The following is a 22731-nucleotide window of genomic DNA, read 5'->3' as shown; positions in this document are numbered from 1 at the left end:
CAAAATAGCTGGTTTGTAATAGTCTTAAGAGCAATAGTGCTCTACTTTGGGATCCAAGAAAAAATAAAAAGTCATGCTTTGGTCTGTTTGGGTACACCTGCCTGATTGCTTCAGAAGGGCACTGGGCAATGAGGACAGCTGCCTCCCAAATCACAAAACTCAGCTTTCAGTAAGAAAACATCAAAGGTGATGCAAGCACAGGGAGGCAGCAGAGGCACAATGCTTGCAAGGTTATCCATGGGTGACCGTGACAGCCTGAGGAGGACAGCTAGCTCAACGTGCTTCCATGCTGCGACGAAGGCATGGGCCTTGGAATCACATTCCCCCTCCTCCAAGAATCTGTCTGAACCAAATCACTGCTCTAGAACAAAAACCGAGCTAGCTTGTATGCAGAGTGAGGCAAGGGACTAAGACCCCAGGAACAAATCCATGCGAGTTTAACAACAGGTTAAACATGCACAGGTAAAGGATTTTTAGCATGCATAACCATCAAATTCATTCTTTCCATTTGGCATATACTCTATTCGAACAATTACACCACGTTATTAACAAAACCACCCTCACAGTTAATAAAGTATATAAATACAGGATTTTAATTTTAAAAAAAAAAAAAGATGGTAACTAAATAAAAACCATCCCTTTCCCCAAGCCAAAGCTGATTTTATTTGCCTTTCTTCATTTTTGCAGTCTTTTCCTTCCGCTTCTTCACATGCTTTGGGATTTTGTTTTTTCTTTTCTCTCTTTGGGCTTCTTTAACCATCTTTTTCCTTTCCTATAAAGAACCAAACACCATTCATTTAAAGCCAGAAGGAATGAGAGATTTTGAGCAGGTCAATCAATTGTTACATTAACAAGTTAATTAACACACCACATAACCTCATTTTTATCAAGAGGAAGAAATAAATAAAAAAAAATTAAAAAATCAAAGGAATGGTGAGGGGAAAGGACAAAGGAAGTACAGGTTGGGGGCGGAGCTAAGAGCTGCACATTGGTAATAACAAAGCAAAAGTCAAACTAGTTAAAACCTGAGTTTCGTGCAACCTTTGAAAAAAGAGAACAGGAGGCACTCTTAACTCATGCTATTTACACGTAGGGTTACAACAGGATGCCTGATCTAGGTTTTCTGCTCCCTACAGGGATATTATAGTATGTGTTTCTATGTCATGGAAAAATACTGATCGATCCAGTGACTGCTGGCAACTTAGAGCAAGCTGGTCATCATCAGGATTGGCAAGAAAGGGTGCTATGCTACTGCAATACACTGCAATCTGTGCCACAGTGAAGAGACCACACTCAACTGGAAAACGCAAAGTCAACATAATGGGATGGGGGGTTGCAGTAATTGCTGTTTATCAGTTGTTTAACCTACAGCTGAACACACAGGTTACCAAAAACCTCATCTTACTCAAAAAGAAGTCCAAATGAAAACATATCCATAAGGATGAAAAGTGACCAAGGCTTCCCTGCTTCACATCTGAGAGGCAGCAGCTCTAGATTGGTGGAAAGTGTCTAGTACAGCGCTGCATTTTTATTTGATGGATATGGAATACATTATCTAACCTTTTCTAGGAAGAAAAATCTAACAAGAAAAACCCCAAATCTTGAACCCCTGAAGCCCAGCAGGCTTCATCCTTCTTTTGCACAGCACCTAAAGGGCTGCCAAAAGGCTCTCAGCCATGGGTGATACTCTGCAGAAATGCCTCACCAAAACAGAGTATATTTGTTTGGCAGTTTGGAAAATGAAACCTTAAAAAAACCTCCCCAAACCATAATCTCTTTGCATGACTGCACTAAATCTCTTGCCCACAGCAAAGCTAGCCAGTCTGCACTAATGTTACTGCAAAAGCCACCACGGTACAAACATTGTCACCAAGCCTTCAGTCACATAGATCAAGTGGTCTTGGTTCCCTTGGCAAAAGGGGATTAATAGGGAACCATGACCACAACCCTGAACACCAAAGCCCGGAAGAGTAGCCACAGGCACTGAAGAGCCACTCTGGCCTTGCTAAATTCTGCTTTGTGTAGCCTTAGAATTCCCTGCAGAGATCTCTCTTCTAGCTTTGTCTAGGCTACAGAGAGCTATGTTACATGTTCCTCTACATAAAAGCATCTAAAGTACCCATAATGAAATTCACTTTCTCTGCTCTCATTCCCCACAAAAGGAAAAGTCCATAGCCTGTTTCAGACAAGAAGCAGCAAGTTTGGATTTTTTCCTGTCACATAGGCAGATGTAGGAAAAACAATTCCTGGCCAGCTGACCTTTTTGTCCATGCTAACTTCAGCAGGTTTATCTTTGGGATGTACAGACTCTTTACAGCCCGAATCAGAGTCCTCTGAGTCACCATCATCATCATCATCATAATCTGTTTCTGACTCGTCTGACTTCTTTTCAAGAAGTGCAGGAATCTGCAAGACACATGAAGAGAGAATGATATCAAATTGAAGCAGCCTAACGACAACGTACACACACATATACAAACACACATATATGTGTGTATATATATATAAAAAAAAAACCAAAATCTGCTGTGAAGAAACCCTTGAGCGAGTTTGTGCCATCTCCTTTACTACAGCCATCACCAAGTCTCAAGAAAAAGAATGAAAAGCAGGTTAATCCAAACTAAGAACAAGGAATCTAGAATGCACAACACAGAATCTTTTAGGTCAGGACTTACAGCACAGCTCTACTGGCACTCCCAAACTCATTTCCATAAGTTAAATAGCGATTCATTAACATATGTGGAAGTCGATTTTTAATTATACTTGGATCATACCCAAATCTACCTTGGAGGCACTGGATGTAGGCTTCATTGCAAACACAAATATCCACACTGGAAAACTCACTTATTCTTAAACAAGCCTGGAGACTATGCCACAGCCTAATCCATCCATATTTATATTTCCATTTTAAAACAGAGTCTACACTACTGCGAGACAACATTTAGAAAGGAAGGAGGAGAATCCACTGCTTCCATCATATTGCTACAGACTGATTTGTACTGAACTTCTTATCCAACATATCTTTACAGAAGTGTCACTGTCAAGTACTTCAAATATGTCAGTCATAGTATCTTATGCCTTATGCTGCAGGGTTGTTCTTGACACAATACCTACAGCAGAGCTACCCTGAACACATCAAAACTTGTAGTAATGCTACAATTTAAATCAACTATATTTTCCATAATTGGAAAACATCCTCACTCCTCTTCACCTTAACTTTAGAGGTCATGGCCATAGCAAGGATTATCGTTTCATTCTCAAGGAAGCCAGGATCAGCCACAGTGTAGGGAAGCAATTCACGTGGTGTGCAGACATGCTGTCACGTCAGATCCATGCCGGACATAAATAGTCACTCTGCAGACAGGAGGCTCCTCTCATGGGGTCAGCTGTGCATTCTGTGCACTCCATGTAAGTGCTCTTCCAAAAACTGCTAAAACGAAGGATTTCAAAAAGACCCTCTCACCTTCTGAACACCAGACAAATCCTTCTTCAGTCCTGTCACAGTCTGGTAGAGAATCTACAACCAGAGAGAGAGAGAGAAAATTATGTTATCAAAATATGAATCTTCAATCTTTGTGCTCAGAGAAAATCATTATCAAAAAAAAAAAAAACAAACCCCAAAACATGAAACACCCAACCAGGAAAAAAGCCCACAACGTTAGCATCAGTACTAACCAGATGATTTTGAAGTATGATACTAGATTCAGTACTCCACACCTTGGTAACAAGGCTTCTGGTTTTGTTTGTTGCTACCAGTTTCTAACTAAGTAGAATTCATAATCCCTCTCTCTTTTTTGTAGTGCCTCAGTGTGTCTACTCACGTTATCTTGCTGAATATTCAATGCCATATCCTCTTCTTTCAATTTCATCATTATATCCACATCTCTCTCGTAGTTTTTGACTTCAGTCAAAGTTCGAGGTATGTAAGCCTTCTTAAACACCTAGTAGAGTGAAAGGAAACAGACTTACTCATTTACACATAGTTTCATGGCGTTCTTCCTTCCTAATTATGTATCCATAAAAGAAAAATCATGAAGGATTTCATGGCTCAGAGAAACTAAAAATGAACATAGCAATCACCCAGTACCATTTGAATTGCAGCACTTTTTTTTTTTTTCCAGGAGCAGACTTAACATGCAACCTACACATTATTGACAGATCACAACTAATACGGCTCCTCTCTTTGCATCACTGCCACCAGGCCACTTACAAACCCCTCCAGTCCATCCAGCTTCCTCTTAACTTATTTGAGTCCTAAGGCTTTATATTCAAAGGATTTTCTCTAATATTTTTATTGTGATGTTTACAATGCCTTCAGGAGGCAACCACCACATTAAAATGCAGTTAGAACTTCATCTCTTTACGTAGTAATACCTGCTTCAACCTACAGTCCAGCTCAAAGGTTCCTGCAGCAGCATAGTGCAGCAAAACCTAACATCAGTATCAACGACATACTTAAAACTCATCCTGCAGTCTCTTTGAAACAGTCCTCCATCAAATTAAGTCACTACCAGATCAGACAGAAGTGTTTTGCTTCTCTTTTTGGTGGTACCAGTTCAATCACAGTACAAATTCAGCACACTTCACAATCATAACCACTAGACTACATGCTGTGCAAAGAGCAGAGGCGCCCACCTCCACACAGCTTGCCCTTAATCAGCTCGACTCTGTTGTGAAGGAAGTGACACAAACCAGTCATGGTCACACAAGAAGTCTAAGAGAAATAAACTGAACTTAGGTGCTACTAAACCATCTCTCTTACAGGTCAGTACCTTTATATAAGCAAAGGAATAATGGGTTTGCAAAAGATGGCCTTGCAACAAAACACTAGCATCTGACCCTGCAGTTCAGAGCTGTATGCCGAGGATATCTTAGGAAACAAACAAACAAAAAACTCTTTTCCTTGGCCAAGCTTGAGCCAGAGCAGTTAGTAAAGCCTGCAGAGCTCCAAAAGAAAAAGAAGTCTTTGACAAATCAAGTAGTATTGACTCCAATGATTAACACCATGTGAACCAGTACAAATAGGTTCTCACTGATACAAGTTCTGCCCAACACAGAGTTGTTTTTTTGGTGTTGGTTGTTTGGGGTTTCTTTAAATTCTTCTGGAACAGGCAGATACGACGACAGAAATCATTTATCTTGACATCAGGTCTTTCCAGAACATTAGCAGTTTTCTGTAATGGACTTGAAATGGCTTCACTTAATGTAAAAGTGAGGGAAAGAAACAGCACAGGGAAGAACAGAATTAGACTGAGACTGGACCTAGATATGTGCACTGACCAAATTACCTGTCCAGATATCCTGCTTCTGTATCACTGGTCCAAAAATACTGGCATAATCACATCTCTCCACTCATTTTTTTTTTTTCCAGCTGAACCTGAACTGGAAGATACATCAAGGGACCTAGCTACAAGCAAACATACTGGTTTAGGAAGGAGTATTTGCCTTCTAACACTTTATCACTGTCAGCTTTTACACTTGGCATCCCTTAGTACTTCACATCCCAACTAGTTCAAGATATCTCAGTACCACAAACAACGTTTTGTTTATCAACTGTACACTTTGCCAAATAAAACAGAATGTTTTTCATTGTTTAGTAGAGGTGAGGTTAACATTGATTTCATAGCAGGAAGAAAAATCCTCACTTACTTCCTCATCCACTTTATCTTGACTGGATCTTTCCTCCTCTGTTCTTTTCGATGCTATTTCCATTGCCTAAAGAGAAGTAAAATGATACAAAGTTATCACTCTGTAGAATCGCATCACTTAATCCAACTAACCGTTCCCATCTGTGTTTCTGCCTGTAGCCACACCATCACTCACAAAATACTCCATCTTTCCCTACGGCAATGCCTTGAGTGACACCTAATGGCAACCAACGTTTCTGCCAAGCACACTCAGAACTGCAGATCTGCTGTATTAATAGAAGGAAAACATGCTTGTTGCTCATCCCAGACCAAATTATGGCCAGCCCAGCATGACTACAGGACAGAACAGCACAAGGAGAACACAGTGAGCAGTGTCCAGTCCTGGAATTTGGCTCTTCTTGCACACATTGAGCAAACCAGAGGAGCACAAGTAAGGGGAACCACATAGCACAGCTCTGTCTCATTCAGCCTCCAGTATGACAAAGTACACAACATCTGGAAATCCTCGTGCCGTACTGGTATTTGGACCACACTCACATGGTCTTGACCAGGAATGACGCATCAAATCTCCACTCTGGGCATGGCATGTGTGGCTCTCATTTCTCTTGCATTAGCTTTTTTTCCCCTTCTCCCTTTTTAAAGAAACATCTAACTAGGAGCAGAGGACTGGCAGGTAGAGATGAAATACACAGGTGTTGTTAGCACCACTGAGTAAGTTTAAATCCTGCTAGAATCAATGTGTTCTGCCAGCCCCTATATTTGGCGAGTAAGACCATGCACCCTGGAGTAACGGTGCCCTGAGTTATTCCCTTCCTCCCTCAGCCCACCCTGCTCAAATCTGCATTCTTAACCCTGCTCTATATAAGCATGGTTATATTTCTGCAGAGCTTCTCCTTGACAAAAAGAAAGCACTAATTTAAAGCATCCTGTTGTTAATAGCACCTGAAATATTTGAGTTTTTGTGATTAGACTTTTTGAGAAAACACAGAATGAAAGCGTTGTCATCCTTTAACAGTATAAATGGAAGAGACTTGTATGCATTTTTGAAGCAGTAGCATAACATAACGTCATGTACCAACTTCCTTCAATAGCAGGATGTAGAGAAAATGAGACAAAGGAGCTTGAACTGGATCTGCTTTTATTGTTCAAGTCTTCCTACACAAGCAACAGAGCCATGACATCCTTCTTACCTTAGACAGATAGTCATCAATGTTCTCACTTGTGATAGAAGGATCAGTAATAAACTCAAACAGCTCCCTCACAGTCATCACTGCAACATTGTGCTTCTGGAAAAAGTCTACCAGGAAACAAGGGCGGAGACAAAAACCGTAAGTAATTACACATAACATTTGCAGCTGTGATGTTAAAGTGACAGTTTCAGCAAGCTGATCGCCCTGATGACACGGGAGTCTCAGCAGCACATACTGGGCTTAGTTACCAACTGACTCCTGGTCACCTGAAATAAAACTGTTCATCCTCCAGATGCAACAAACACTGAAAGGATTTAACTGGATAAATATAAAAGCCAAATCAGTTTCGGCAACAGACAGACTTTATGGAGTAGAGGCTAAGAAGTAAACAATTTAAGACAGGTGTAGTATTTGCAACGACTAAGAGGAAAAATGTATTTCAAAGAATAAGAAATGGAGACCTCAAGCTTTTACCAAAGAGAAACATAAGTATCCACTGAAACACCAAACAGCCTAATTATGATCCACCTAAAAGGGAAGACACGTTAATGTATTAGAATCTTCCTCAATATTACACTCGGAATTGGTTTCTTGAGTCAAGTATAACCAAATTTGGAAGCTGCACTTCCATACTGAAAAACAGCAGTGAAAGACACTGAGGACTGCTACTAAAGTTCTCCGAAGATCTCTCACCGTAAGAATTTAATCATTGAAAGAACAACAAAAAACTTAGTTTGGAGGCAGCTCTCTGCCCATGGAACCACATGTCTTTGCAATCATCACAGCTAGGGCAGAGCATAAACCAAGGTGTGTCTCAGAGTCTCTGTAGGAGAACTAAACGGAGAAAGTTGCAGAGACAAAACAAACAAACATGTCCAAACCACTGCTGTTCACTGAGGCACTTGAATATCTAGGGAGAGCAAGCCAAAAGACATGATAAAAGAGGAAAGGCTCAAGTATCTGAGCTGGAAGAGAGTTATTAGAAATCCATAAATGGAAAAGGAATAAGTTAAAACTAGCATGCTGGGTATCAACAAACACAGAGCATCAAAACGCACATAGTTCTTTTCCCACAGATTTTCAAAAGTGTCTATAAAATTAGTAAAAATTCAATCTGAAAACACAGTGGGGACAAAAGCAGCCTGCAGTGACAGATTTCTTGTCCTCAGGGAGAAACACGCCCTACCAGGAGGCGTGTATCTGTTACACAACATGCATAATCACACACAAAGACCAAACTTTCAAGAGAAAAATACCATAAAGGTACCTTGTTTATCAAAACACTATGACAAGCGATAACATCTCCAACAAATTACTCTATGCCTCAATCCTCTCAGCAGATCTGGACAAGTGCGTGCAGGGAACTTCATAACACAGGGTAATTTCTTGCCAGCTGAGGAATTCCAGATGTGGATTCCACTCACAGAAGGAAACACATTAGTATGTCTACGCTGTCCTTTAGTGAGGGAGGTGGGACTGAGGTGGGCGCTGCTGCAGACTGAGACTGATCTCGCATCAGTCTGGGCCTGATCTCGGATCTGTTGTACATCTGAGACCCATTTCAGCCAAATGATTTCTAGCAAAACAGGCCACGCTCTTCTGAGCTCGGCACAGCACACTGCTCCCTCAGGAAGCCATAAGAACCTAGGAGAGTATTTTAACGGAAGTTTGACAGCTTCTCTAGTCAGTTATACCTGAAAGAAGACGGGTGAACACAGTTCACCTCCCTAAATAAACCAGCTACCAGAACAAGAGCGGAAGTGCAGCCCACTCACCATTAACGTTGGCACAGTCCTTGCGCAGGAACTCCAGTGCGTGCGGGTGGTCATGCTCCACGGCCTGAGAGACATCGATGATGTACACGTCCCCGCCGTGGTACCTGCAAAACAGACACACAGAGCTGCCCTGACTCCACCACTGCTATATGGGAGGCTACTGAGGAGCAGGGAACGAAGTGTGCTTCACACTTAAAAACCAGCAAACCAGAAATATCTTAAGATATTTCTGTAGCATACACTTCACATATTAGGGCCAGAGTGGTTTTTATTGGGTCAATCTTTTCCCTCCTCTATGGAAGCTGTATTATTAAACTTCAAAGAAATAGTCTTCTCGTGAACACAATAAGCAGTGTGATGTGTGGAGGCAGAAAAAGAAAAAAAAAATACAAAAAAAAAGATATTCTCCTAGTTTTTTGTCTGGTTGAGGGTTTTTTTGTTTGCTTGTGGATTTTATTGTGGATTTTTCCGGGGGTTTTGTGTGTTGTTATTTTTTAAACAGAGAAAGCTCAGATCTGGGTTGAAAGCTACATAATTAATTACATGAAGTTACAAAACCAAGTCACAAAAAGGACTCCACCCTCCCTTAAAGGTAGATTAGTACTCTCCCATAGAGGTTGCCAACACATGTATATGAGATGTCACAATTCACACCAGAGTTTGAAAACGTACAGCATATTAAATTCGCTGAGATCTGCGTGAACAAGTCTGGCATCTTGGTACATTCTTCTCATGTACTGGATGATTTGCAGGTACAGCTCTCGGACTTTGGAGTCAGATAACTGGGCGTTCTTCAGCAGAGGAGCAGGCCTTGAAATTACAACACGAATAACAGAAAGTGAATACTTTTTCCTGCTTCATACCAGCTGCAAATGCTTTAATTGCTGTACCTGATCTTTCCACTCACTAAGTGCATCATACAAGTCAGCATGAGCAGCTAAGTGCACGGAGACAGCACGAAGGGCAGCAATGCTTGGTATATGCTTGCCAAAGACACCAGAGCCCTGTTTCCAATGTGAGCTAATTTGGACCATGCTACACTAACATTTGCAGTACAAAATGATGAGCTGTCTTCATGTATGATGAGCAAGCCTTTCCAGCCTTATCTCTGGTTAATCCACTTTATGAATTCATTTTGCACACAACTGAGGCTTCGAGCTTGCAAATGTCTGGGTACTCTACAGGTCACGTGCACATGTAAAAGCAACATATTAACTTTACAGGCCTAAAGTAATAGTAGGTAAATTCAGAGGGTTGGTTTGTTTTTAATAAATCTTTTTTGAAAGCTACTAATCATAAAAAAAAATATTTTTTTCTAAGGATACTTACCTATCACCTTTACCAATAAAGCCCATGACAAGCACATGACTTCTTAGCATAATTGGCTCCGGACAAGGTATCTGGGCTGTATTCAACCTGTAACACAGGAGCAAAGCCACAAAAAAATAAAACCAAACTCTATTATTTGCATTGCACTAACGCCTATAGAAGCACTGTTGCGTTAAACATAATACACAACAAGAGCTCCGCTACTCAGGAAACTCTCACTTGTGAAGAACAACTAGGAAATGAACACAAAAAGCCACAACTGTTCTGCCTCAAACCCTTCTCTAAGCATTCCTGCGTTGGACAAAGAGTCTACACAGTTCAGGCTAATCCCAGATTAACCCATATCACACAGTGTGCAGTTACTCAGCAGCAGCTACTTCCAGCTTTTCCTCACTCTTCAGCCATGTCAGACATGTTCAGACATTGAAGAGCTTAGACCATGAGCAGCAAGACAAAAGAATACCTTTATTCCTCCCTCCTCTTTCTTTTCTCTCCCACAGGAAAGCTTACAACACTTTCCTGAATACTCCAGAGACCCTAAAAGGTAGTGATAGGACTTACAAGTTTCAGTTACCTCTGAACGCTGAAATAAAAACAGGAAGAATCACCTTATTAAATTTCTCATTTCTTTTTCAGCCCATGTCTTCACCATTTTTCTTGGGTTCCCTTTGCAATATCCATGACGAAATCTTTAAATAAGGAAATATAAGACAACAGGGACTCTTAGCCAATCAATGCAGTATTGGCACTAGTGATTTTACCACCTTTCAAACAACCCCTCTTCCCCAGTAAAACCAGGCAGAAGTCACACTCACCTGAATTCACCACTCACATACTTATCGCGATCTTTAAACATCAGAATAGAGGTTTTGTAAATCTTTACTGCTCTGTTCTCTCCATTCGCAGTACTGGCATGATATACATTAGCCTATCAGATTATAAAGGGAAGAAAGAACACTAAAGAAAAACTCTTTAAACCAACATAACCTTCCCTCTTCTTCTCTTTCTGACACCTGGAAAAGATCTGATCTCATCCCAGCCTCTACGTGGCATCCAGCTGAGTGAGATGACACACGAGGGCAATCTCTCTTTCTACTAGAGGCAGCTTACAGGAAGTGCACAAGACTGGGTAGGGTATGAGAATGCATATAGCACAAAAACAACAATGCTCAAGAAAACCCCCCCTCATCCACATTTTGGAGACTGAAAGAAGCCCTTGTGTGAAGGTTAATTTGAGCCTGTGCACTATTTAGGCCCTAAAATCTCACGTTCACATCTCTACATAAGGTGGAAGTATGCCTTTAATCAACATTGAAGGACTTGGAAAATGATCCAAAGGCTGGAGCATTTCTCCTACAAAGGCAGGCTGAGAGAGTTGGAGTTGCTCAGCCTGGAGAAGAGAAGGCTCCAGGGAGATATTATCGCAGCCTTCTAGTACCTAAAGGGGGCCTACAGGAAACCTGGAGAGGGACTTTTGACAAGGGTGTGTAGTGATAGGACAAGGGGCAATGGCTTCAAACTGAAAGAGGGCAGATTTAGACTAGGTGTAAGGAAGAAATTTTTTACAATGAAGGTGATGAGGCACTGGAACAGGTTGCCCAGAGAAGTTGTGGTTGCCCCATTCCTGGAAGTGTTCAAGGCCAGGTTGGATGAGGCTTTGAGCAACCTGGTGTAGTGGAGGGTGTCCCTGCCCATGGCAGGGGGTTGGAACTAGATGATCTTTGAGGTCCCTTCCAACTCAAACCATTCTATGAAAACCAGATCAGCCTAGGGACTAGGCATTCTAAAACTGATTTATTAATTTACTTGGAAATTTGTGGTCTGGTTTTAACTACCTGCAATATTACTTGATAATAACAGCACACAAACATCCTAGTTTTGTAAAAGCAATGAAGGTTTAGCAGTATTTTAAACAGAATTTTGTTGCACCATTTAGATTCTCCCATGTCTGCTGACATGTGGACCTGGTCTGATCTGCATGCAAGAGTCTCATGTGAGGAAAGAACTACCTGGGTTTGTATGGTTTTTCAGGCACTGTTTAATATTGCATGTGCACATATCCTTTCCAACAATTTCAGCTGTAACATACAATTAAGACGATCCACAAATTTAAGATAACATTTAAGTATTCTGACAAATTCTTTCATGCTTGGGGAAACTTGTTTCCTTGAAAATAAACTGCATTTTACATTAAGATAAACTTCCTACCAGTCAAGATACAAAAACAAGAGCAGTGCTAAACCCAAGTATTTCAACACATCTGAGCACCACAAACTTCCACTTAGTCTGCTGAGAAAAAGACTATTATGCCATTTGTAAAAAAAAACTTACTTCTTTCCCTGTGCTGACGCAACCATTGATTTCCACTATGACACCTCTAGTTAGCATCTTGAACAGGATCATTCGGGTCCTTGGATCCAACACCTCAAATTTAATGCAGAAAAGTCAGCACAATTGCTGTCTTTGAAGAGGACAACACCTAATAGTACAGTCCAGTCTTAGTGCCATATTAAATAAAGGAGCCAGGGCATCAGACTAGTCTTAAGGATCAAACGACAACCCAAACAGCACTCAGAATTTTGCCATGATGCTGGAGCAATACTTTACTTTTTCTTTCAACATGATTACTTCTTTTCTGTTTAAGCTAAGCCTACATCCTTCAGCTAGCTCTAGAAGAGACATAAGAGAATTATTCCCTATCCACAGTTGCATTAAATGTGTTAAAATAAGGTTTCTCTTGAGATACAGCTATCATAACTGAAATAGAGCAGCTATGCAGCCTTGGGCCAGTAATAGTTCAGTCTTGCTAAAGAAGAAAAAAAGAAAAAAGCAAACCTAGCATTTTTTTATTGTTATTTGGAATTTAATAAAAGCTTAAGATGAAATTCTGCATTGCATAAATGATCAAATCACAACGCTAAGCACAAAAATGAGCTCCAAAATGTTTATGGAAGCAAGTAGAACCTTCATACAAGAAAGAAACATAAACAACAGGTCCCTTGAGGATAACAAGGGAAACAGAATTCCGAGGCAAAACTCTGTTCCTACAGTATCAGTTTTATCATTGATTCCAATATTCCACATTATTTGTTCCTGTCAAAGGGAAATTTGATGAATTAAGGACTTACCTGTTCTACTGTTGCTCTGTCTGACTTGTCTTTGACTCGGTACCTAGCAGAAGTGAAGGTACAATGACACAGCCTCACACATGGACTCGGTACTTTGGCAGAGTAAAACATGACATTCTGCATCAAAGATAAGATGACAGCCTCAAGAAGCAAGGCTTCCAGTTCACACAAAAGCAAAGGCTTCTCATGCAGGTGGAGGTGAGGGGGAAAGTGTAAGAAAAAAAGAAACCCAGAAACATCAATGCCTTCACTTTTATAGATATCTTCTTGCCTCAGCTGAATTATGGTCATTCAGGAGAAAATGGTATCTGTCTTAACAACTTTGGGCTACAAGCTGTAGGCTTAAAATAAGTACCTTTCCCTCACCAAATCATCAGAAGGAACCTTCAAAAGGCTTCCAAAACCTTTTTAGCCCAACTGCTTAAGGACCTCTGTTTAGAAAAAAGACCATCAGAGATAAAATAGTCTTTTCTAGGAGTGACACCCATCATTTCTGTCTTACTACACCAATACAATGAGATGTGCTACCAGCAGCAGTGACAGAACAATCGAAACTTTAGAATGGCTTAGGATTGGGAAACCAAAAAGTTTAAGACCAAAAGGCAAACTGCATGCAGGCTACTTAGAAATGTTGTTTTTCTTAATAAATGTATTCAAAACTCAGGGTCACACTAGGAAATAAGAACTACTGTTCTGGGTTCAAATTATTTAAATGAAAATGGAACCACAAGTAATACTCACATGTCTGCTTCCTTCTGTCTAGACTTTTCTGTGACTCTGTTTATAACAGAGTCATCAAAATTCAGCTTATCTGAAAAAACATGTAAGAAGAAATGAAAAAAAAAAAGTTTGCTATGTTCAGAATTGCTCCTGCAATTCTGCTGCCAGGCGATACGCCACAATACAACGTTAAAACACAGGTGGAGTTCTCTGGAACAAGCACAGAAGCTTAGCTATATTCCAGAGTTAATCCAGCTCTCCACTCTGTCTACATTTCAAATTAGGACTATAAGGTAACAACATAGATGAGTAAGACGGTCCCACAGACTTTGTGGTGTAATGCCATCCACAAGTAATGCCTTTTGGATAACACCTCACCACCAAATTTGTCCGCCCTTCTCTTACCACAATTGAATGCCATTTTTCTGAACAAAGTCAGTAACTGCCTCCAGGATTCTCTCCACATGATGTATTTAAAATGGTGTTTGAGTAATTGCTAAATGTATAAAAGCTGCTGTATTTGGCTACACATACCAGCACCACTCTTGAAATTTCATTTTAGAACCTGAGCAGCCATTTCCATCCTGGGGTAAACATCAAACTACACCGGCTGGGATAGCAGCCTCTTTGCTCATCACAGAAACTCTGCCTCTGGGAGATAACTGTTGCATGACGTACCACCCTAATACTACAGAGGACTGTAATAGTCTAGAAAAATTTAGCTGTGGTAGCAGCTTTGAGAATGACCAACATCATCACAACAGAGAGCTGATACCCTCCCTCCAGCCAAACAGTTTGCTCCTACTGAGAAGCTAGGGAAGAAATACTTTAACTTTATGTGGCCTGGGGAAGTCAAGGGGAAGATAAAACAAACACCAAAACAAAACACCAAATCAGCCCTGTGATGCAGAAGGGGGAGAGAAAGGGGTATAACAGCTGGTTAAGGGAGACTAAAGGCAACTTCAAGTACACAAAAGCCATTTTTTAATCCGTCTGGCAATGGTTAACTGCCATTTCGGTGAGTTCTGGCTAAAGTAAGTTGAATTAGTCTAAGAATGTCACAGAATGGTATCTGTTTTCATAAAAGAAGACAATGCAATTATACTCACCTAAATTAATTTTATGCTCAAATTTCCTTAAAGCCTTGTCTGTAGGGGTAGACATTTTTGCTGAACAGCAACTAGGGGTCTGTCTGTTTGCCTGAAACAAAGCATTTGTTAATATAAGTTGTCTTCTCTAAACAGCCCTTTGAAATACAGACAATATCATCAGAAAAGCCACCTCAAATGCCTATGCCTAGAGCTACACAAATAAAACCAGATGGGATGAGAAAATGGATATGGATGAACATCAGATTTTATTTAATTCAAGAAAAGAAAATACAAGTGACACATCTGTTAAAATTCCAAAAAGTGTCCCAATTCAGGGCTCTATTTTTAGTCTGGGCAATATGCTGCAAGTCTCTCATTTTAACACTTTTTCTATCTGTAAAAGGAAGGGAAATAGCAGAGAGAAACAAGGAGAAAGATGAGAGGAAAAATTAGAAGGTGATGAACAGAGAAAGCTTTCCAATACGCTATCTCTTCTAACACGTAGTCTTCTCCAAACACAATATCTGAACACTGTTTCACCAACTCCGGACAGCATAAACCTCTGACTAAAGGCAAGAACAAATCACCCAGGACAAGTGCTGTGAGTCAGACATGATATGCCATGATCAGCACCACTCTGATTTATCTCAACTACTCTGTTAGCTTGTTAGCAATATGGGAAAAGGTTTTGAACCTCCACTCACATCACGTGTGCTTTTCACGCTGCACAACACCAGAGTTTCTATGCCAACAGCATACGCTCTACATTAAACTACTTCTAGCACCTCCCTCCATCTCCTGTGCTTTCTTTTGCCTCCTCCATTATTAGTCCAAAATATAACCCGTTTTGCCCTGAGTGTGACAAGCAGGTACGCTCTTAAATAGAAAAAATGGGTAAGATGCTCAAAAACACAGAGGACAAATAATAAAAAGTAAGCAACTTCAGTAGAGATTGGGGTGGGCATAGTAAGAAAAGTTAAGAAAGGTAAGGAACAGAAGGAAAACTGCAGTGACAAAGAGAATCCAGCGATAGGGTTTGAGAAAAGAAGCAGAGCTCTGGCTACAGTGTACAGGACGAGAGGGAATGGCCTCAAGTTACGCCAGGGGAAATTTAGGTTAGATATCAGGAAAAATTTTTTTACAGAGAGGGTTGTGAAGTATTGGAACAGGCTGCCCAGGGAGGTGGTGGAGTCCCCATCCCTGGAGGTGTTTAAAAAACGTGTGGATTTGGTGTTGAGCAAGATGGTTTAGGGACCCTGACAATACAGGGTGAATGGTTGGACTCGGTGATCTGGAAGGTCTCTTCCAACCAGATGATTCTATGATACATACACACATAGCACGGCAGAGGAACATACTCAAAGGAAGGGGATTCTCTCAAGGAAAAACTTCCACTTACATTGAGTTTCAACATAACACTGCCAAAGAACAAAGCCTTCAGGTTGGCCCCATTTGCTCTTCGGCACCCTTGATGCTCACAAAATAGCCTTCAGCATACCTGTGGATTGCATCCATTGCGCTTCATGAGTCTTCCCACCTCATCATCCCAGTCCCAGTCTTCATCTTCCTCTTCATCATGGCTGTCATCATCAGCATCTTCTTTCTCAGAGTTAACTTCTTCACACATGAGTGACTGGCAGTTCTGTGTGACTTCATCTTCTTCAGCTGTTTCTGTGTCTTGTGTAAATTCACTTCAAACAAATACAGATGTTTAGATAATTAAAAGTGATTGTTACAGGCATCAAAAATTCCATGTGTTTATCCCAACAAATGATTTCATAAGGTTAGCTCTCCATGAGATGTTTCTCACTTCACCTGTCTTTAAGCAAGTGCTTAGGAGGCCATCACTGCCTTTAAGGGATGGACTACATTTAAATTATTTTCTTCACCACATCAGTGCTGCCTTCTAACTTGTTCTGCAGCTACACGCTTTTGGATCTCTCTGACTCCAATTAGATGGGCACACCAGATCAGGCCAGCTGGCTCCTTGGCCAGAGATGAACCACACCACTCGCTGCCGCAGCAGATTTCCACCTGACAAGGTGTCGCACAAAATCTCACCAGAGGCAGGCAGCCAGCCTGCTGCTAACTCAGGGCACCAGCACAACCTACATGAAAAAAATCAGACCTAAAAAAGAATTTGTGAGAGAAATAAACCCTTTTGACTTACTGATGTCTTAACATCTGTAGCACGCCACATTTTTCTGCCAGAATGAGCATGTCCCAAAGCAGATTCTCTGCCAGCACTCGACGTTTAATTAAGTGAATGGTAAACTGGAAAGCGGCTTGAACCCATAACACGAGACTACTCCTGATCCACTTCTCACCAAACGTGACAAGCCCTAGGCTTTCAGGCCAACGGAACGTTTCAATTCCAAAACGAACCAAAGTGGTTTCCTGCTCTCAGGAACTCGCCGTTCCTTACGTGGTTCCGCGTGTCCAGCTACAACCAAACACCACCGAGGTGAAACCGCCTCTGCCACCCCGAGCCCGCGGGCGGGCCCGCCCGTTTTGGTGGCGAAGCAGAAATCAAAATACTGGAAAAGGGGAGCCGAGCGCGCGCGCGCAGCCTTTCCTCACGCACCTCGTACCTCGGGCGGTGCGCCCGCCCTCCCCCGCAGCTTCCCGGCCGGCCCCCGCTACCGGGCGGCGTCCCCTTCCTCGCTCGTCGCCTTTTTCTGCCGGTGGCGCCTGCGGACAGCCGCACCCGACCCACCCCATCCCCTCGCACGGGCAGCTCCAGCGGAGGGACCCGCTCGGAACGGCCCCGCTCCCCGGCCCGCCAGGCCTCGCCTCACGACAGGCCCGGGCCCCCGAGCGGCCCACCCCAGGCCGCTCGCCGCCTCCTACCCGTCGGAGCACTCCGCATCGTCAAACTGCCCGGGCACGGCCTGGCTCATCGCCACCGCCCGGTAATCCATGGCGGCGGGAGGGAACCGGCACGCGGGGCAGCGGGCACCGCGCTGCTCCCTACGGCGCCGGCAGAGGGACCAAAACCCTCGAGCGCGGCCGTTCAGCAGCTCCGGTGGGCGGGACCGGGACCCGCCCCCGCCCGCTTCTCAGGTTCGGGCGCGGGGATTGGCTCCGAGCGCCTGACGTCACGTCGCCGTCGGGTCTGGAATCGGCGACGGGGAGCACGGCGCGAGAGTCGGGATCGCGATCCCCGGCCCGGCGGCAGACCGCGGCGCCGCGATACGCGCCCTGAGGGTGGATCCGGCAGCCGCAGCCTTCCTCGGGGGAACTCGCAGCAACCGCTGCCAAGTAAATAAACAAGGAATTACTCACCCGGGATACATCTCCGTTAAATGGCGTAATAGAGCCTTCAAAACGTTGCACTTCCAAACCCCTCTTCTCTTTAGAAATGACCGCCTACGCCACAGATTCCTGGTCGTTTTCCCTAAAACGCTAGTTGTGTTCTGTGTCGTCTGTGGTATGTACTGGTAAGGGTTTTCGCTAACATACTCTGAAATACGAAATTCTAAGCTTAATTAAAGTAAAGCTCCAACTGCAGCCAAAGGAATCCCACGTTTTCAAGCCTCGCTAGGAGCATCCTGGGTCGCCGTAACGCCCTTTCCCACTGAATGACGTGCTAATGCGGTGTTTGCGTACCGATATAACAGGAGTGGAGAAAATAAAAGCGAGTGCCGAGCTTTTGCTCTCTGGTACATACGGCAAAATTTTAAAACGCAATCTTTCTTTGCAGATGTTCGCTCATTACCCAAGTGCTGCACGTAAAGGCTAACGAAAATCTGCAATTGTGCAGAAAAAACAGGGATGCTCATACTGAGAAGCTTTCAAGAAGACTGAACGGGATGGATGTTGTTTCCATCCGCAACGCTTCCGTAAAGTCAACTCATTGAGAGACTCTGAAAGCGGAAAGCAACAAGCCAGTTTCTGACATTTCTAAAGCTACAGCTTTACTTCAGACTGTCCTCAAGTTCTGCCGCTTCAGCTTCTGCCACTGGAGCACCCGGAGCCTAAATACCCCTTTCTCTTCCTTTTGCACAAAAGAGAGAATCTTGTGTCAAATATTCTCTCCGTGCAACAGTGCCAGCTGGTAAGGCGGAGGAGAAGACAGCATCAGCCTGAAGAAGCAGTACAACAACTGCTTTCCAAAGAACATTTTAACCCCTGACCAGGCCCTACCGCATCAGAAGGTAGCACTGCTTTGCTTGGACACTGGTGGCCTCAGCCAGAGGAGAGAGGGAGCGCTGCTGGAGGGCACTCGTGCTACTCCATGGCTGCAATACCCAAGTCAATTCCCTGGTGTGTCATGAGGGAGACATGACACCTTTCTGGAAAGGAAAAGGTAGATTTCATATGAAAACAAACTGCCCTGCTATTTCTTATTATCTTGTATTACTTGGAAATTCCCATCATGCTTTATGATGTCAGAAATTATACAAATGCTGAACAAAACCAGGAGCCTGTACACCAAGGGGCTCGCTGCCAAGTGCCCTCTCTGGAAGTGGATGCGATGCTACATGTGACATTCTTTATTTAGCTGCAAAACAAACACAGCAGCAGCAGCGCAGGGTTCATCTCCAGTCTGGGGACAGGGAGAACTAGAGCCAGTGTCACACCCCAAAACACATCGCCACCTCGCTCAGTTCCAGTTGCAGCCCCACCAGCGTGCCTTGATGTCACCCAATCTGGGTAGCCTCCAGTTTTGGGAGGCGAGATCTGTCTTCGTGCAGGCACGCTGTGTGGTCTTTTTCCCAGTGCAGAACCACATGAAACAAACTGGATTGAGATCACCTGTTTACTGATCTTTTTCCCAGAACCAGCTGTTGGAGGATTCTTAATCCATGCAGGAGCAGCTGCAGAGAATGTGCTCTCCTACAGGTGTATTTCACTGCCTAATAATTAATCAGTGCTCTTAAGTAAATATAGCTGTTTGTTGTAATGACAGGGAATCATCTGAAACATAACACTGCCAGAAGATTCCCACGTGCGTTTTTATTCCTTCTTTGCTCCAAGCTTCCTCGTAACTTCCACCACAGCCACAGACTGCAGCATGCTTTGTTTTTTCCCAGGCTTTAAGCACTCATTTGGAAACGTGCACAAACTGTTCTACAAATGATTCACCTGCAACAGGGTTAAGCTAAACAGCCCAGCAGGTGATGGTGGTACCTTCAGGAGGAGAATCTCCTGTGTTCCAAAGTGCTAGGCTCACTTTGACTCTTGGTCCGGATCTATCACAGCTGAACTGCAGTGTGGCCTTCAGCGACTCCCTTCATGGAACTCCCAGGGTTTAGTTTCTCATGGAAACGGCAATGTTCGTGTTCACGCAACAGGATACGAAGATAAACATATTGGCATTTAGAAGGCATTTGGAGAGGAGAGGAGGCTCCTATAATTGTGTAGATGGACTGCATAAGGCAGATATAACAAACTGATCAGAAGGATGGAGTCAGGCAACAGTCACTCCACCTCAACGGGACACAAAGCAGGAGGATACTGCCCTCCGCCTTCAACCTCTCTGAAGAAGTAACTTATTTTTAGCATTCCCCTGCAGGTTCACACTGAAGGATAATAGGGGCTTCAGGCTCTCCACTCCCTACGGACCACTGCGCAAGTCAGCAGGAGGGAAGGGGAGAAGCAGCATTATGGTTTCGTGTGCCAGCCACCATATTCAGTTGAGTCCTTCACTTGGGGTATAAAAACCCCAAGCATCGCTATAGGCTCGGGGAAGAGTGGCTGGAGAGCTGCCTGGCGGAGAAGGACCTGGGGGTGTTGGTTGACTACTGGCTTGTTATGAGCCAGCAGTGTGCCCAGGTGGCCAAAAAGGCCAATGGGATACTGGCATGTATCAAGAATAGTGTAACCAGCAGGAACAGGGAAGTGATCCTGCCCCTGTACTCGGCACTGGTGAGGCCGCACCTGGAATATTGTTCCCAGTTTTGGGCCCCTCGCTTTAAGAGAGATATTGAGCTCCTGGAGCGAGTCCAAAGAAGGGCGACTAAACTGGTCAAGGGGCTGGAAAATAAAACTTATGAGGAGCGGCTGAGGGAGTTGGGGCTGTTTAGCCTGGAGAAGAGGAGGCTGAGGGGAGACCTGATTACGGCCTATAAATACTTGAGAAAAGATGGTGGGGAGGTGGGGGAAGGGCTCTTTACATTAGTGATGGGTGATAGAACAAGAGGAAATGGCTATAAGCTTAGCCAGGGGAGATTCAGGTTGGATGTTAGGAAGTATTTCTTCTCTGAAAGGGTTGTCAGCCACTGGAATAGGCTGCCCAGGGAGGTGGTTGAGTCCCCATCCCTGGATATGTTTAAGAATAGGGTGGATGATCTACTTGAGGATATGGTTTAATGGGGATTAGGGATGGTTGGACTCGATCTCTAAGGTCTTTTCCAACCTAGAAATCTATGAATCTATGAATATGACAGGGAAAGGAGGTGACAGAGGTTCGCCAGTCAGCATCCCTAATCCCTGGGAGTATAGACCTTTACCAGCCCATGAACTCAGCTTGGACCACTGTAGCTCCATGTTCCTCCTCACATAAGACTGTCCTTGGAAAACTATGGTCTCCCTTACTCTGCCTATGACTACATTGTTATCTTTCCTGAAAATTAAGAGTCACAATGTTTACTCACACTCGGAGCCGCACCACAGCTGTACTTAAAGCTGCATGCATGTTATGTAGGTCAGGGATACGTTCTGGTTCACACTGAAACTGGGAAACTGGTCGCAGAGACTGTACCCTGAATCTCTGAGAGTCTTGCTCCTTCCTGGGAAAAGCAACTTGAGAGGACCACTAACAATTCCCTTTATATTTGCAAGAGGAAACAAAGAACCCAAAGGGAAGAAAAGACACTGACTGCCAGCTTTGTGAAGGAACCTGTGCTTCTCAGCCTGTCTTGGAAAGTTTGATATGTGCGATGTTCCTGTTGGTGATGTTAAGCACGGGAGGGACTTCAGCTGCCACGTGCTAGGATGAGTTACAATGGCATTTCACCTGTTGCACACCCCTCCCCTGCCAAAATCTGTCAGGGCAGTACTTTGTGGTTCACAGACAGTGCCGTCTCACACATCTTGAGCTGGTGCAAAGCCCATTAAAGTCAACAGATTTCATTAGATTTTGAGGTCAGCTGCTTATGCCTTACTGGCGCGGCACGAATGAAGGACGGAAACAACAGGGACTGTACAGAGCATGGAGGGACACAGCAGGGGGAAAGAGAAAGCACATGACCAAGGAACTGTTAAAATTAGATGATTCACATAAAAAGCTATCTGAAAATAGTATCTACGTCCTGAACAGTGATCATACAGAGGAGAAATACAAGATCAGCATTCAGTTCACTTACGTGTAGCTTTAAAAGTAAGCTGCTGCTGATAGATCCCCCTTTACTCTGCCCGTGTAATGAAGAGTGAGGTACTTCCCTAGTGGCTGAGTCCTTCCACCTTCTTCCAAGCTGCGAGTCCCTCTTTCTTGCCCACAATCACAGAAAGCTGTCACAATACGCAGAGCATGAATAGTTGTGAGGAGCTACACGCACCCACCAAGGTAGATGGCCTTTTCTTGAGATACAGACTCAGCTGAGGTCAGGCTCTCCAACTTCACTGCAACAACGACTTATATCAAAGGTTGATAGCAAGCAAGTGCACGTGACTGTCAGAAAAACCTGTTCATGCTGTCTTGGACGTGAAGAGAAACGCTGCTCTGCTTTTTGCAGTCCCTTCACTTTGACTCTCTTTGTACAGCAGCACAGCAGGAGGCCGAAATCTCCATCTCATGCAGTATGTTGATGTTCCAATATTGCAGGTTATATTCCAACTTTATACACACACTGGTTTAAATGGAAGAGGCATACACATACAGGAAAAATAAATTAGGTAACACAGTA

At 43.4% G+C, this 22731-nt stretch overlaps 1 protein-coding gene across 1 annotated transcript; it reads right to left on the bottom strand.

Moving 5' to 3' along the window:
* Positions 1–633: 633 nt before the first annotated feature.
* Positions 634–17829, bottom strand: RIOK1 (RIO kinase 1). The gene is made up of 17 exons (XM_086608436.1): positions 17732–17829; positions 16380–16572; positions 14900–14990; positions 13812–13881; positions 13071–13113; positions 12274–12366; positions 10758–10870; positions 10551–10631; positions 9943–10029; positions 9286–9423; positions 8614–8717; positions 6839–6945; positions 5650–5715; positions 3822–3941; positions 3464–3517; positions 2260–2406; positions 634–772 (listed from the first exon to the last, which is right to left on the bottom strand). The coding sequence occupies exons 1-17, from the start codon at positions 17800–17802 to the stop codon at positions 662–664; spliced, it is 1689 nt and encodes a 562-aa protein (XP_086464562.1). The 5' UTR covers positions 17803–17829; the 3' UTR covers positions 634–661.
* Positions 17830–22731: the final 4902 nt, after the last annotated feature.

This window comes from Tauraco erythrolophus, chromosome 3 (genome assembly GCF_009769465.1).
Source record: "Tauraco erythrolophus isolate bTauEry1 chromosome 3, bTauEry1.pri, whole genome shotgun sequence".
Classification (NCBI taxonomy): Eukaryota; Metazoa; Chordata; class Aves; order Musophagiformes; family Musophagidae; genus Tauraco; species Tauraco erythrolophus.
Note: the sequence above shows the minus strand (reverse complement) of the source record. Positions and strands in the feature narration are given on the sequence as shown.

What these genes read in the sequence shown, in the direction of transcription:
- RIOK1 (XM_086608436.1), bottom strand. Translation starts at nt 17,802, where the DNA reads ATGGATTACCGGGCGGTGGCGATGAGCCAGGCCGTGCCCGGGCAGTTT. An exon ending in GATGCGGAGTGCTCCGACGG is followed by an intron (nt 16,573 to 17,731) that starts GTAGGAGGCGGC and finishes ATTTGTTTGAAG; the next exon opens with TGAATTTACACAAGACACAG. An exon ending in TATGTGAGTGGTGAATTCAG is followed by an intron (nt 10,632 to 10,757) that starts GTGAGTGTGACT and finishes CCTTATTTAAAG; the next exon opens with ATTTCGTCATGGATATTGCA.